The sequence below is a fragment of the Poromitra crassiceps genome, assembly GCF_964638095.1.
Source record: "Poromitra crassiceps genome assembly, chromosome: 14".
Taxonomy (NCBI): domain Eukaryota; kingdom Metazoa; phylum Chordata; class Actinopteri; order Beryciformes; family Melamphaidae; genus Poromitra; species Poromitra crassiceps.
Window position 1 is genome coordinate 28,297,786 of NC_139633.1, and position 13,707 is coordinate 28,311,492.

At 42.0% G+C, this 13,707-nt stretch overlaps 1 protein-coding gene across 1 annotated transcript; it reads left to right on the forward strand.

Moving 5' to 3' along the window:
• Positions 1 to 368: 368 nt before the first annotated feature.
• On the forward strand, positions 369 to 7,561 carry vax1 (ventral anterior homeobox 1; the record flags this gene model as incomplete). The annotated part of the gene is made up of 3 exons (XM_083651003.1): positions 369 to 606; positions 2,283 to 2,470; positions 7,064 to 7,561. Exons 1-3 carry the CDS (start codon positions 393 to 395, stop codon positions 7,559 to 7,561), a joined length of 900 nt encoding a protein of 299 aa, XP_083507129.1. The 5' UTR covers positions 369 to 392.
• Positions 7,562 to 13,707: the final 6,146 nt, after the last annotated feature.

Consider the following 13,707-nt stretch of genomic DNA (forward strand, 5'->3'; position numbering starts at 1 on the left):
GAGGTTACGCAAATGTGGAGGCAGCAAAATCACCGTAATCAATTGAAACGGCGAGCGCGCGCGTCCATGGCTCTGATTATTTGGAGATCATCTATCAGCCTGATGTCTATGTAACAAGGCGAGGGGGGCTATTAAATCACTGCTGAGTTTCACTGAGAAGTCCATGATCATTGGGCGAGGGAGTTTGGTCGGCGATAACAGGGCTCCTTGGTCGGGCGAGGGAAGTGGTTCACCGAACATTAGGTGGCTGACTCTACCTGGCTGAAAGGTGCTGTTTTGAAAGTAAAACCCACACTGTCGGAACGATCGGGTGCGCCGTATTCTCCGTAATCTCTCAACAAAAGGGGAAAGAAGAGGCGGACAAGCGGAAGGTCCAAGAGGATAAACTGAGCATGGAGGTCAGGTACAACCAAGAGCCGGAAGGGATGGTGCTGAAGAATGGACTTAAGGAGGGGCAGGACGGCAAGGACTCCCAGGGCAGCCTGTCCAAGAGCTTCCTTAGGGATCAGCAGGACTCCTTCTCCCCCTCGGGGACCGGGGACAACTGCGAGAAGAACAGGGGGAGCACGGTCGACCCGGACTACTGCCGGAGAATACTCGTCCGAGGTGAGGCTTTCCTAATAACTTGCAGTGTGGGACTTAGGAGTTCATGTAAATCCGTCTGAGGAAAGAAGATTGCTTCAGTGGTAAGATTCACAGTACTGCCTGGCAGGCGTTTTAGAACTGAGGGAGAATCCTGTTTATACAAAGTTTTAAAATCGTTACTAATGTCAGCTATGGATGTTTGATGTGTGGTAAGAGAGTGGACAATTCATTGGATTTCATTTGAAATTGTGGCTGGCAGTTGATGGCAAAATGTCCTCTTAAAATGTAAATTATGATTATGTTAGTTTTGCTTCATTCACAGACCTGGAACCAGGGAAATTTGGTATGATCTTGTTTTTGCTCTTCATCCAACTTCCGGGGCATGTTTTGGTGCGACGACAATTACTGCAATATAAAAATATAAAAGATTTTTTTTTTTGTCATGAACAAAGTTTTAAATGCTGTTAAAGTAATTTATCTTTGCGACAAATACTTGCTGCATTAGCACTATGCATTGCATGCAATTTTAATTATTCCTTGTTTATTTTTCCTCTTCTGTAAATTTAAATGGATAAATGTCCAGGTATTTTACGAATAACACACAAACTATTATCTGGTCATTTACACGTTTTAGATAATAACAGATATTATATTCAGAACTATTTCTAACGTATATGAAAAAAGAAAATTTTTGCAATATTTGTTTTGATAGATATGTCAGTATCAATAAATTATGCAATTATGCAGTTGCATACATGAGTGCCAGCTGGCTGGAGATTCTGCACATAATTTATTTAATTTCTCTGATGCAGTGTTGGTCCAACACAGAGTGTTTGAAAACAAACCCTAAATATAACATCACTAACAACATGGGATTAGTTGCACAAGATATAATGAGATAGGACAGGCATACTAAACAATGTGGAGAAAGATCTTTCTATCTTTTTATTCAAGGATCTCTATTGGATATACTCTTTAATGCACATTTCCAACTTCTATGTCAATGATCACAAATCCAATTATAAATGAATTTCGGGCAGTTTTACGTGACAAGAAACATTTTATTTTACATCATCTATTCAATACTAGTTTTCTTTATTCTAAATTTAGTTTTTATTATGCTAAATTGCTAGTTCTTAACATCCACACACCTCTTAAGCAGCGGTAGGATGCTTTTAAATTGTGGCAGCAATACACTTGGTCGTAATCAGTAATTTAGTTTGTAGTAATGTGGGTATATGAACTGAAATTGAAACACGACACGTTTCAGTCTCTTTTCTTTTCAGTAGCATTGTACAGAATTTTGATATATCAGTGGATAGTTTTTTAAACTGTCCACAAATTAGCAGATATTTTAACCCCCCCCAAAATCAGAAGACACATCAACTTAATTTAAACCAAATCAGAAAGTTTTGACATCCAATGTTAGGAATATTGTTTATTTTTTATAGATTGATAGCTATCCATGAACTATTAAAAATGTGGGTACCTGTATCATGATTAACAATTTAGCTTTGCAGATTTATATATATATATATATATATATATATATATATATTAGTAGTATAGTACAGCAAAAATCTGAAATTGGGAAATTTGATTCAGTAGTAGTAATAATAATAATACTTCTCTTTTCTTATTTTGCTGTATGAACATTTGTTGAATCAAAGTTCCGGTGTGCGTTGCTCCGTCCTCAGATGCTAAAGGCTCCATCCGAGAGATCATCCTGCCGAAGGGCTTGGATTTGGACCGCCCCAAACGAACCCGGACCTCCTTCACCGCAGAGCAGCTCTACCGGCTGGAAATGGAGTTCCAGAGGTGCCAGTATGTCGTTGGGAGGGAGCGAACAGAACTGGCTCGCCAGCTCAATCTGTCTGAAACTCAGGTAAGGCGTACATCTTGGAAGGTCCACATTGTAACTTACAGTGTGCAATTTCAAAGTCCTCCATAAAACCATTTTATTCCATGCAAACTTGAATAAATTGGTTTCATATACTGTAGGATCAGAAAATTACAAAAGACACTGGGGATGCTTTTGTTTTTAATTTACCAAAGATTTCAGATAATGTGATTTTATTGGATATTTCCTTTCCTTGCCTTCAATTTTACCATTTGAAATTGAATATTACCATCTATTTTGACACAAGACAACCGTAAGACTGCTTTCCTTTTTCTTGGAAATAGACTGACCAAGTGAATCTAAGTGAAATCGAATCGACTATCCTTTTGGCCTGATATATTAAATCTATTTCAGTCATGAAGGGGAGATGCAGTCGATGAGACGAGACCGGTTAAGAGATTTTTAAGCCTCGAGACAATAGAGACATGGATTGGGACAACTCAATATTATGGGGTGTGTATATACTGTATATATATATATATATATATATATAGAGAGAGAGAGAGAGAGAGAGAGAGAGATAGATAGATAGATAGATAGATAGATAGATATAGATAACACACACACACACACACTGTAGTAGCAGCTGAGCAAGCTGTGAGCTGTTTTAACACTAGAAAGCCAAGCTGCCGTCAGGTCTCGCATTGAAATATCTCAGCGCTCAAAGTGTCCCTCCATTTTTTCTTTTCCTATAGCCACTCTCATGAACAAATCCTTGTTAGATTTTTCAGAATGACACAAGGACATACTACCACCTCTAATTGTATTTACCCCCTTAAATGGTCGGCGTGTCTTGCTTTCTCTTAAACCTCCAAAATCCATTGGCCTTCCTAGTGTTAATATAGATTATGAGCGTTTCATTTGAAGCTGCTAAAATTACCTGTGCTGTTGATGTCAGTTTCATTAGCGCCATAGCATAAACTGATAGCAGAGCATGCAATCATTTCATGCATAGTTCTGGGGGGGGAAAAACAAGCTTTTCGTCCTCGTGCGTAGCGGCGGGGGTCAGAGAAAGGTCACGATGCAGCGCCCACTGGGGGTGAACTGGATTTGCACTCTGCGCTTGACTCCAGATACCGACGGTTTCAGGGAAATCCCTCGTGCTCTCTCATGCTTCAAAGCTCTGCTCGACATATATTTCAGCAGGAGTTTTGACTTATTTATTTGATCCTGCAAGCTGGCTAACGGGACCGTGAGCTTCGTTAACGGTGTCGGCGGCGTCCGTCCGTCCTGAATGTTTCAGTGAAGCTAGACGAGGTTGACTCGGAACAGAGGTCAGTGCGCGCGCTCGGCTCGGAGAGGTGCAGAGAAACAATGGCCTTTTCACACCAAGTGACACCTAAGCAAGACGTTCACCTATTTGTTTTTGTACAACAAACTAAGTTCGGATGCAGCATATTGGATTTTTTGCCAATATCCAATATACCGATATTTTCTTTTGTCGATTTCTGATGCTGATACTGAAATATGCGCACATTTTCCCCCACTTAATTTCAGAGAAAATAGTATATATACATATATATATATATATATATATATATATATATATATATATATATATATATATATAGTATATATATATATATATAGTAGTATAATACTGTAGTGGAATTAACACGTTATTATACTTATTCTTATTGTGACCCACTGCAATGCAGACATACAATGCTTTTCAAAATGTACACATTCACTGGGGAAATTAAGAAAACTACTTGAACTTCGATTATGTAAAACATGCATTTTTTTTAATGTAACATTTTCTTTCAAACAAAACTGTAAGATTCATCCTACTTAAACAGGCTCGGATGATGCTCTCCCTGTGGCAATCCTGTCATATCGGCAGAAATGTTAGTTTTGGGCCGATATACCAATATTTCATTCCGATGACGTGCAATATCGTGCATCCCCCAAGTGTTTTTTTTTTCATTAATAATAATAATGTTTAATTAATAATAATAATGATAATGTAATGCAATATTTACAAAACTTTTGCTCGACTGATATTTAAAACTCTTTTCATGTGTGTCTCTTTCCCACGTGACCGACACAATTACTGCTTTTCTTCTTCACCTACATTCAAAACCAGCTGATTAATTTACAGGGGACATGCTTTTGCGTCATAATAATAACATAAAGGTAATGCAGATAACAGCCTTCGCTCCCTATTATTAGGCAGGACAATGGTGTTTGGATTTTCTTCCCATGTCTGCTTCACGTCTTGATGAAGTGCCCTAATGACGGCGTGAGGAAATGAACATTCTGTTCCCAGGCTCTCGTGCGGTGTGACAGCCATTTACTGAAGTGTGCACGCCTCATCATCTTTGTTTGAGCTACCACCTTCACCTCTTTATGCAGCGGGGATGTATCCTCTAAAATGGACATGGTGTTCAGCGGTTTTTATGCTGGGAACAGAAAATATTGACTGTTGAGCATATTTTCCTATAAAATGAGAGATACAATGCCTGTTAGCAGTTGGCGGGGAGGTAAACCGCCTGTTGAAATGACGCACAACTATATTCAAATGTGATCGGACTAGCAGGGGCTCGCCACTGATTGGTACAGTACTGTGCATGTACTGTATGCTAATTATGGGCCATGTGAACGTAATCGGGTATGATTGCTGGAGACTTATGGGGGAACATTGTATTATTTGTATGTCTTGTAGTAACTACAAGACATACCATTTGTAGTTAACTAGCTTAGAAATTAGCTTAGAAAATTGTGTTTTTGTTTCATTTCTGTCATTCATTCAACTATGAAATCATGTTTTGTGGTTATGGATATTTCAAAAATAACAAAATAGACCTGTTGAGACGGATGAATGACTGTGAAGTTAGAGGGTTTGTGCTCTTGACACAATTCAATACATTTTTCTGTCTTTCTAGGTGTGGGAATTTATTTTGAATTGTGTTTGCCATGGGATATGGTCCCACAAGACCTCAAAATCACGAAAAAGATAGAATTGTCCATGGAGAATGGTTGCTAGTGAGGTATAACCTAAGCATATATAATACTGTCCCCTGTAAAAGATTGATCTGAAGTGTATTGTTTCATAAGGCCGGCCCTAGAGGTTATAGGCCGATTCCTGGTTTGAGCTTCATTGTGTTAGAAGTTGAGAAATATAAGATAGTTTATGTGTGACGGCTATTTTTAAGTGCGCTTTGATTGAATTAACTGACTAACTGAATGTTGGGAGGGATATTTAAGCAGCACAGCGGGTCCTCTTCCCCGTGATTGAATGAAATCACTGTAGCTTTTGGTTGTAATCAAAGTCTACAATCATTACCTGGTAGACCACTTCTGTGTGTGTGTGTGTGTGTGTGTGTGTGTGTGTGTGTGTGTGTGTGTGTGTGTGTGTGTGTTTGTGTGTGTGTGTGCCCCGTGTGTGTGTGTGTGTGTGTGTGTGTGTGTGTGCCCCGTGTGTGTGTGTGTGTGCGCGTGTGTGTGTGTGTGCCCCCGTGTGTGTGTGTGCGCGTGTGCGTGCATGTGCGTGTGTGTGTGTGTGTGTGTGTGTGTGTGTGTGAAAGAGAGAGAGAGAGAGAGCATGCCTGCATACTTATATATAGTGAGTACTTGAAAGTGTGGGTGGGGGTTAGGTTGCAAACAAAGGCGTTGCATAAAAACAATGATATGGTTGGTCTGATTGTATCAAGTTGAGAAGATCTGTTGTAAGACAGCTCATGGTGTTAATTTCCCTCTCACTAATACTGAGATTAACAGATTATTGTTATGCTGTAATCACAGTTCCGTTTCTAGTTGTTGTCCATGAATGTGGCGTATTTGCCAACAATAGGAAAGTTTGTGTTGTTGTTATGAACAGGTGCAGCAAATGTAATATGTGTGCGGCTACATCATGGGGCTACATGCTGAAGCACATTTATATATAAATATACATAAACTGGGTGGTATCCTGGTAACACATGATTTGTTGAAGGTGTATACCGCATGATCGCAATGTCCTCCTGGGTTCAAATCTCTCCTGTCTCTCTCTACTATATCTATGGAAAGCAAAGAGGTCAAAAATAGTGTAAAAACAAACATGAATTCGCAATATAAAGCTGCGACCACGTATGCACATGTATGCATATGTTCATGTATTCTCACGCCCACCGCAAATTTTTCCGAAATGCAGGATGCCAGGGGCAAGACCTGCCCTGCTCTGCCTCTGCCACCCTGCATTTGCAAATTTGCCCTACACCACCCCCCCTTTTAGCCAATTGGCATGAAGAAAAACACACCCCTTCACGCTTGACCCCCCCATGCCTAATTTCAGCCCCCTAGGGTGAAAACTGTTGCCGCCAAAGGGCGGAGCAATCGAGCAACAAGCATACATTGAACATGTGGTCCTGGTGGCTCAGTTGGCTAACATGTCTGCCATGTAAATCAGAACATCGTGGGTGCAACTCTGACCCTTGGCCTTTGCTGCACGTCATCCCCATCTCTCCCTTCTGTAACCTCGCCAATAAATGCCAAAAAGCGAATATATAATCTATGGGTTCACTTTTGTTTTCGTTTGTTTGTTTTGTGGTTAAATGTCTCTGTGTTTCTTTTGTCCGTGTCCCCCCCCCCCTCTCCCAGGTAAAGGTTTGGTTCCAGAATCGGCGCACTAAGCAGAAGAAGGACCAGGGCAAGGACTCGGAGTTGCGTTCGGTCGTCTCGGAAACGGCGGCGACCTGCAGCGTCCTCAGACTGCTGGAGCAGGGTCGGCTGCTGACGCCCCCGGGCCTGCCGGGCCTCCTGCCCCCGCACTGCGGCGGCGGCGGCACGCTGGGCTCAGCCCTGCGGGCCCACACCATGGCCCGGGACGGGCCGGCGCCGGGCCCCGGGGCGGCCGGCAGCCCTCCGCTACCCGCCGTCAGCGTCGGTGGCTCGGGGGCGGCAGTGGCTCACGGCCTCTTTAGTTTCCCCGTGCCCTCCCTGCTCGCCACCCGCATCTCCTCTAACCCGCTGGCCATGCCCGGCTCGCTGGCCGGCAACCTGCAGGAACTTTCGGCCCGCTACCTGAGCTCCTCCGCTTTTGAACCTTACTCGCGGACCAATGGAAAAGAGTCCTTAGACAAGAACGTTTTGGAATGATGTTTTTTGTTTTTCGACTTACAAGGATTGTTGTCCCCCCCCCCCCCCCCCCCCCCCCCCCCGCCTCTCTGGATGCTTTTTGGTTGTTTTCTTGGATTTTATTGTCAAAAACAGTCGCCAGAATAAAACGTGTCTGCAAACCAGGGATACAGTATGTACAATCTCAACGTCAATTTTAAACAAAGCGGCGGTTCATTTGAAAACCTCGCAGCAACATTAAATGCAAATGAAACAACTTTAACAACTTTGGTGATGTTTAGGTTAGTAAAACAACGTGGTTAAGGTTGGTTATGATTAAATAACGAAAATGTTACCGTAAATGAAATGTAAATGTAGACTTTTGAACAGGCTGGGATGAGAACACGGCTGTCCGGTGTGAACGGCCCTTACTGGCCACAACTCTATTTCAATAGCAGACTCTATGACGTTGATATATATTTATCTAGATAGATGTATCTGATATGCAACATGTTTTTGCTTCAGGAACGTTGATATTTGACATATCCATGGATTGCAGAAACGTACAGTGCCAAGGTTTTATTCTGCCGACCAGGCTGTTACTGTCTTTGTTTTTTGTTTTTGCTCAATCTCTTTCACCTGTCTGTGTCATGTCTGTCCTGTAGCGGTTACTGTGATCACCTGTCTGTGTCATGTCTGTCCTGTAGCAGTTACTGTGATCTAGATGCACAGCTGGCGCTTCGCACAAGGAGGAAAAACAAAGACGTATACGCGCTCATCTAACAAAGACGGGGTTAGCGGTGGAAAGATTTTGCACAAAATTTGCATCTCCCTGGTTCGGGACTTTGCTACAAAGGTTTAAACTAGAGAGACACGTTCTCAATGACAAATAATTAGTCCTATCGTTTTAGCCAAAACAACAAAATAGAAAAAAGTACAGAGAATAATGGCTGCTTTCATAAGGAGAGTGGTGTATAGCAGGAAGCAGGACTGGCGACTGACTGAGGGTGGAAAGCGATGGTACCTCCTTTGAATTTGTGTTTTATTGTTTGATTGTGTTGACTAGATTAATGTCACTGCAGTGAGTAGTTGTATAGAAGGACAGAGGAAGAGAAAGAGAGAGTTGGGAAGTCAAGTCCACGGATGGGAAATCTAGTTTAAAAAGCACCATAGATTTGGGGAAGAAAGAAAAACATGCCATGCAGCTCCACCTTCTTCACTGCATGGCCGGTGTCAGGACGTGAATGCAGTTGTGCATCATGCAGATGCCTCGCAACTACGAGAAGATCCTTTTTTTTATCCATTTGTATCTGTTTTGTTTGGGCCTAAACAAACTCCAGATGTTGTCAAACAATGTGATAGTTCAGTTGTTCAGTGTTGTTTTCTCAATGGTTTTGTGTAGATTCCCCCCCCTTTATCATTTTTCAACACAGTCTTCAATTAGTCTTAACGATGCAGCACCTGACCCCCTTTTTTTGGTGTACAGTTTCTATTCCTTGCAGGGGCTGAGTACAGGAATGGGGTAGGGATGCACGATACGGGATCTTTTTGCTGATATCCGATATTTTCAAACTCTTTTGGCTGATATATATGCGTACATGCCCCCCCCCCCACACACACACACATCACCTAATTTCAGAGAACATCAAGTCTCTCCTGTAGTGGAATTAACACATTATTATGACTACTCTTATCGTGATGGCCCACTGGCAGTTGCAGATATACATTCAATGCTTTTCAAAATGTACACATTCACTGGGCAAAATAAGCAAACGACTTAAACTTTGGTTATGTAAAACATGCAATTTTTTTTTATGTAACATTTTCTTTCAAACAAAACTATCAGATTAATCCTACTTAAACAGGCTTGGATGATGCTCTCCCTGGGTTAGGTTAGGGTCATTTGATCAGCCTGTCATATCGGCAGAAAAGTTTGTTTCGGGCGATACCGATATTTCATTTTAAAGCCTTTATCAGCCGATACCCATGGCATGCCAATATCATTGTCCAATACAAAGATGTAACCGTCACAGGTGGTTTTTCAATCTTTAAGGCAATACATTGATTGCCTTAAATTTTCAAAAATCCACAATCCCTAATGAAAGATTTAGGAAGGCAGATGCATAATGAGACTGAATGGAATTATTGTAGTATAAAAGTACTGAAAATGATAAATGTACCTTAAAATTGTTATTTTATTGTAAATTATTCACATCTGTAATTAATAGATTATTAGTATATCTGGAAAATAATGAATGAATGTATTAGAGGGGCTATGAATCAATCAGAGCTCTTTGGTGCTGTTGTGAAATATTTGAAATTTGTGAAACGTGTGGTACAAATGTGCATATATTATGTATATGGCTACAGACAAAGCCAAGTGAGTGTTTTTTTTCTTATTTCATACATGTTGCTATGAATCAAGTTCTGATAAATTTCATTACTGTTATACCTTCTATATACAATGGCCTGAAGTGTATGCTCCCGCAAATTATTTTTGCTATGCGATTTTTGGTATTGTCTTGCCGATAAAATCCTTTGAATAGAGTGAAAAACAGAGGATCTATCTTGTAGGCAAAAGTCACAATACGAGAGTGAGAGGTTTGAAAAATTAGAATGTGATCTCTCTGAAATAGATTCTATATTCACTGCAATGGAAAAGCTACTGTGCATATATTTTTTTATTTTCTGCACTTGAGTTGAGAGAGACAGCAACAGGCAAGAGTGGCGTTGAACTATCAAAATGGACACTGAGTGAGCGTGGTGTCGGGGCCAAGCTATGCAGCGAAATGCTGCTTTGCCGTTTCTGTGATCAAGAACACTCAGAAGCCCTTTTCATTTTTCAAAAATAGGCTTGATTTGTAAGCACAGCCTCTGACTCAAAGCCGATGTTAAATGGATGGGAGGGAACTTCATCATAATATGCCATTTACCTTTAGGAAAACAGGACACGCACTATTGGTGCACACAGCGGTTTGCAGAGATGTCCATTTAGGGCACGCCCACAAAATGTACATCTATTTGATGTTCAGGTTTAGGCTTAGTTTAGCCTCCGGTAGCCTATTTTTTCAGTTCAGTTCGTTTTTATTTTCGTGACTGGACATGTAACAAGCAGAACATCAAGGAGAATACAATCACTTTGGTCGGTAAAGTGCAAGTTTGTAAGACACCAAGTCCTTTTAAACAATTCAGATCTGCTACTGCAGATGTGGATCTATGGATCTTTCATCCATATTTGACCAAATATGGTATATGCCAACAAAACTTTTGAATATTCAAATTTGGAGATGGTCCGTCTAGAGAATCCAGAGTAACGATATGACTCGTTCATTAACTCAACCAGTATTCTAGAAAAAATATTGAGCTTGGATATTTCCAGACATGAGTCATGACACAAGGTCATTTGGAACACATACATCACAAAAATAAAATGTATGTCTGGTATCCTAGAATAATGATGTCCTCATACTGATTGCATGTTTGACCAGATAGGGCGCATATCAACAAAACTTAGAATATGCATCAGAAATGGTCCATATTCTCTAGAGAATCTCTGAGATATCCAATCATGATATTTCTGGACCCTGTGTCTGTCTCTCCTGGAGGAGTGCTGAGAGGGGAAATGCAGGCACTGTCCAGCAACAGAGGAAACTGAGGCTCTTTTGTCCATCAGCACTGTGAGCCAAGGCAAAGAAACCTTGGAGAGAGAGAGAAAAAACGGTCACATTTACGCATCCCGCCCCCCCAACCGCCACCCCCATTCTCTCCCTTCACCCTCTGTCCAATTAGAAAGAAGGCCGGGGCGTTTTTTTGTAAGTGGGGGGTTAGGACGTGTGTGTGTGTGTGTGTGCGTGTGTATGTACAGGGCTGTCATAGCTTCAGACCACCAACACACCCCCCCCCCCCCCTCCCCCCATCACATGGTCCTGTCTTTAAGCTCAGGCCTTAGGAGGTGAAAGAAAGGCTACATCCTGTCTCGTTTTTCCTTTTTTTTTTAATCTGTTTTTCGTCCTCTTCCTCTTGCCATACGGTCTTTTCTGGTGACTGGCGCGTGAACACGTCTTACTAAAAGAATTGACCCTCTCATATATAGCACATGGATCCACTGCCCTTAGGCTCCAAAGTGCAATCCAATCCACAGAATTCCACCTGTGGTGCTAAAAAAAAGTACCAGGTACCACCTACCACGTAATATGGTACCTGGTAGTGGTAGGCTACCTGGTATAATTATGGTATTATGGTATTTTTTTTTCTGATTCAATTTCCCCCTGCTGCCCCGGTCGCTGCTCCACCCTCTGCCAATCTGGGGAGAGCGATAGACTAGGACCATGCTTCCTCCAACACACGCGCAGTTGCCAGCTGCTTCTTTTCACCTGACAGCTTCACCAGCAGAACGTCGGAGGATCACACTATTCCCACCAGTTCCCTTCCGCCCGACCGACCAGAGGAGGCGCCAGCGCACCGACCAGGACACATACCCCCAATCCGGCTTCCCACCCGCAGACACAGCCAATCGTGCCTATATCATATGGACGCCCGACCAACCCGTAGGTAACACGGGGGCGTGAACCTGCGACCCTCATTTTGGTAGGCAGGGAATCTACCGCTACACTACCCGGATGCCCAGGCTTTATGGTAAAATAACAAATCATGACCTTAAAGACAAACATTGTGTGGTCAGTACCAACTTTTCAGTAGCCTAGCCTACCAGCATTCTTTCTACAGGCACAAGGCTACATGATTTCCTGTGCAGATTAAGCAATTTGTTGGAAGTCTTTTGTTTGGGCACTCTGAAGCTCAAACTGCCCTCTAAAGGTCAGTCAAGAATGGCATAGCCCTTCACCACATGTTTCTAAGGTTTCAGTTGTGCCTGGGCTCATGCCTGTAATTGTACTGGCTATTTTCACCAACCTCCCTCTGTCTGTTTCTGCTGCTGAGGCTCAAATTGCCACACCAGGTTACAATACAAAACGGATTCAATAAAAGAGACTATTAATAAAACAAGGTCAACATTTTACCACACGTTGAGAGTTTCGATGTGGCAAACAAGTGCTGTACCGTCCTGCAGATTGCACCTGCATCTGCCTTGAAGAATAGTTTGCTATCAACAGTTCCCAGATATTTGTATGGTCATTTCCCACCAAAATAATTCAGCGAGAGAACCAAGAGGTCAGCTGACGGAGAGAAAAAAAGACAATTATGTGCGAACGTTGTTGTCACATTTGCACTTTATGTAAATAAATGTCAAAAAGACTACATCGAAAAAATATTTTCTTTAAATCCGCAATTTCTTTACGTTTTGGTCCGAGTGAAATGTTCTATGGTCTCTCCCGAGTAAAACTATTTTTTATAAGCATTTGACGAAATGTCTATGGGAAAATAAATGGTGGATGAGAATCTCTGGTACAGTGCTGAAGCAGGAAGTAGGCGGTCACTTTGCCTCTCTATACAGGCAGGCAAACTGACTGCCTTTAAAGTGCAGACACAATACAGACATGATCAAAGGTCTGCAGCAGTCAGAGTATAAAATGTACAAACGTGGGGAAGAGTACACAACTCCTGTGTGAGCCAGTGGAAGAAAAGAGGCACTCGTCTGACCTGAACACACTGTGAGAACGTCCACACCGTGTTCCTGCTTCCGATGTGATCAAGCACGTGGATCCGGATAGTGTTCAAGGTAGGGGGCACGGTGTCGCAGTGGTAGCGCTCTCACCTCACAGCAAGACCTGGGTTCGACTCCCGCCTGGGATGCTGTTGACACTACCACCATGCCTTCATTGCCTGGTGCCCAGGTTGGTTATCTTGTGAGAAAGGGCCTTTCTGTGTACAACATGAGAAATAGTAATGTTAGTGCAGCATATTATGCATCTTCCAAACTCTTCCCTATATATCTTACAGTAGCCCATGTGATATAACTATAATTGTATTATTATCTTGGTCCATTGTTTGTTTGATCAGATTCTCAAATGTTATAGTTTGTTAATGGCACTTCTCTTGCTCTTTTTTTGGCAATGGGAATAAGAGTTGCATTTTTCCAGAGGCTGGGCAGCTAAAGTGACGTTATGTATACAGTTTATATATCAAAACAAGTGCGAATTCGCAATAGCTGCAACCAGATATGTAACTTTTTGCATTAGTGACATGATATCATCCACTCCATTGTGAAACTTGCCCCACACTGCCCCCTT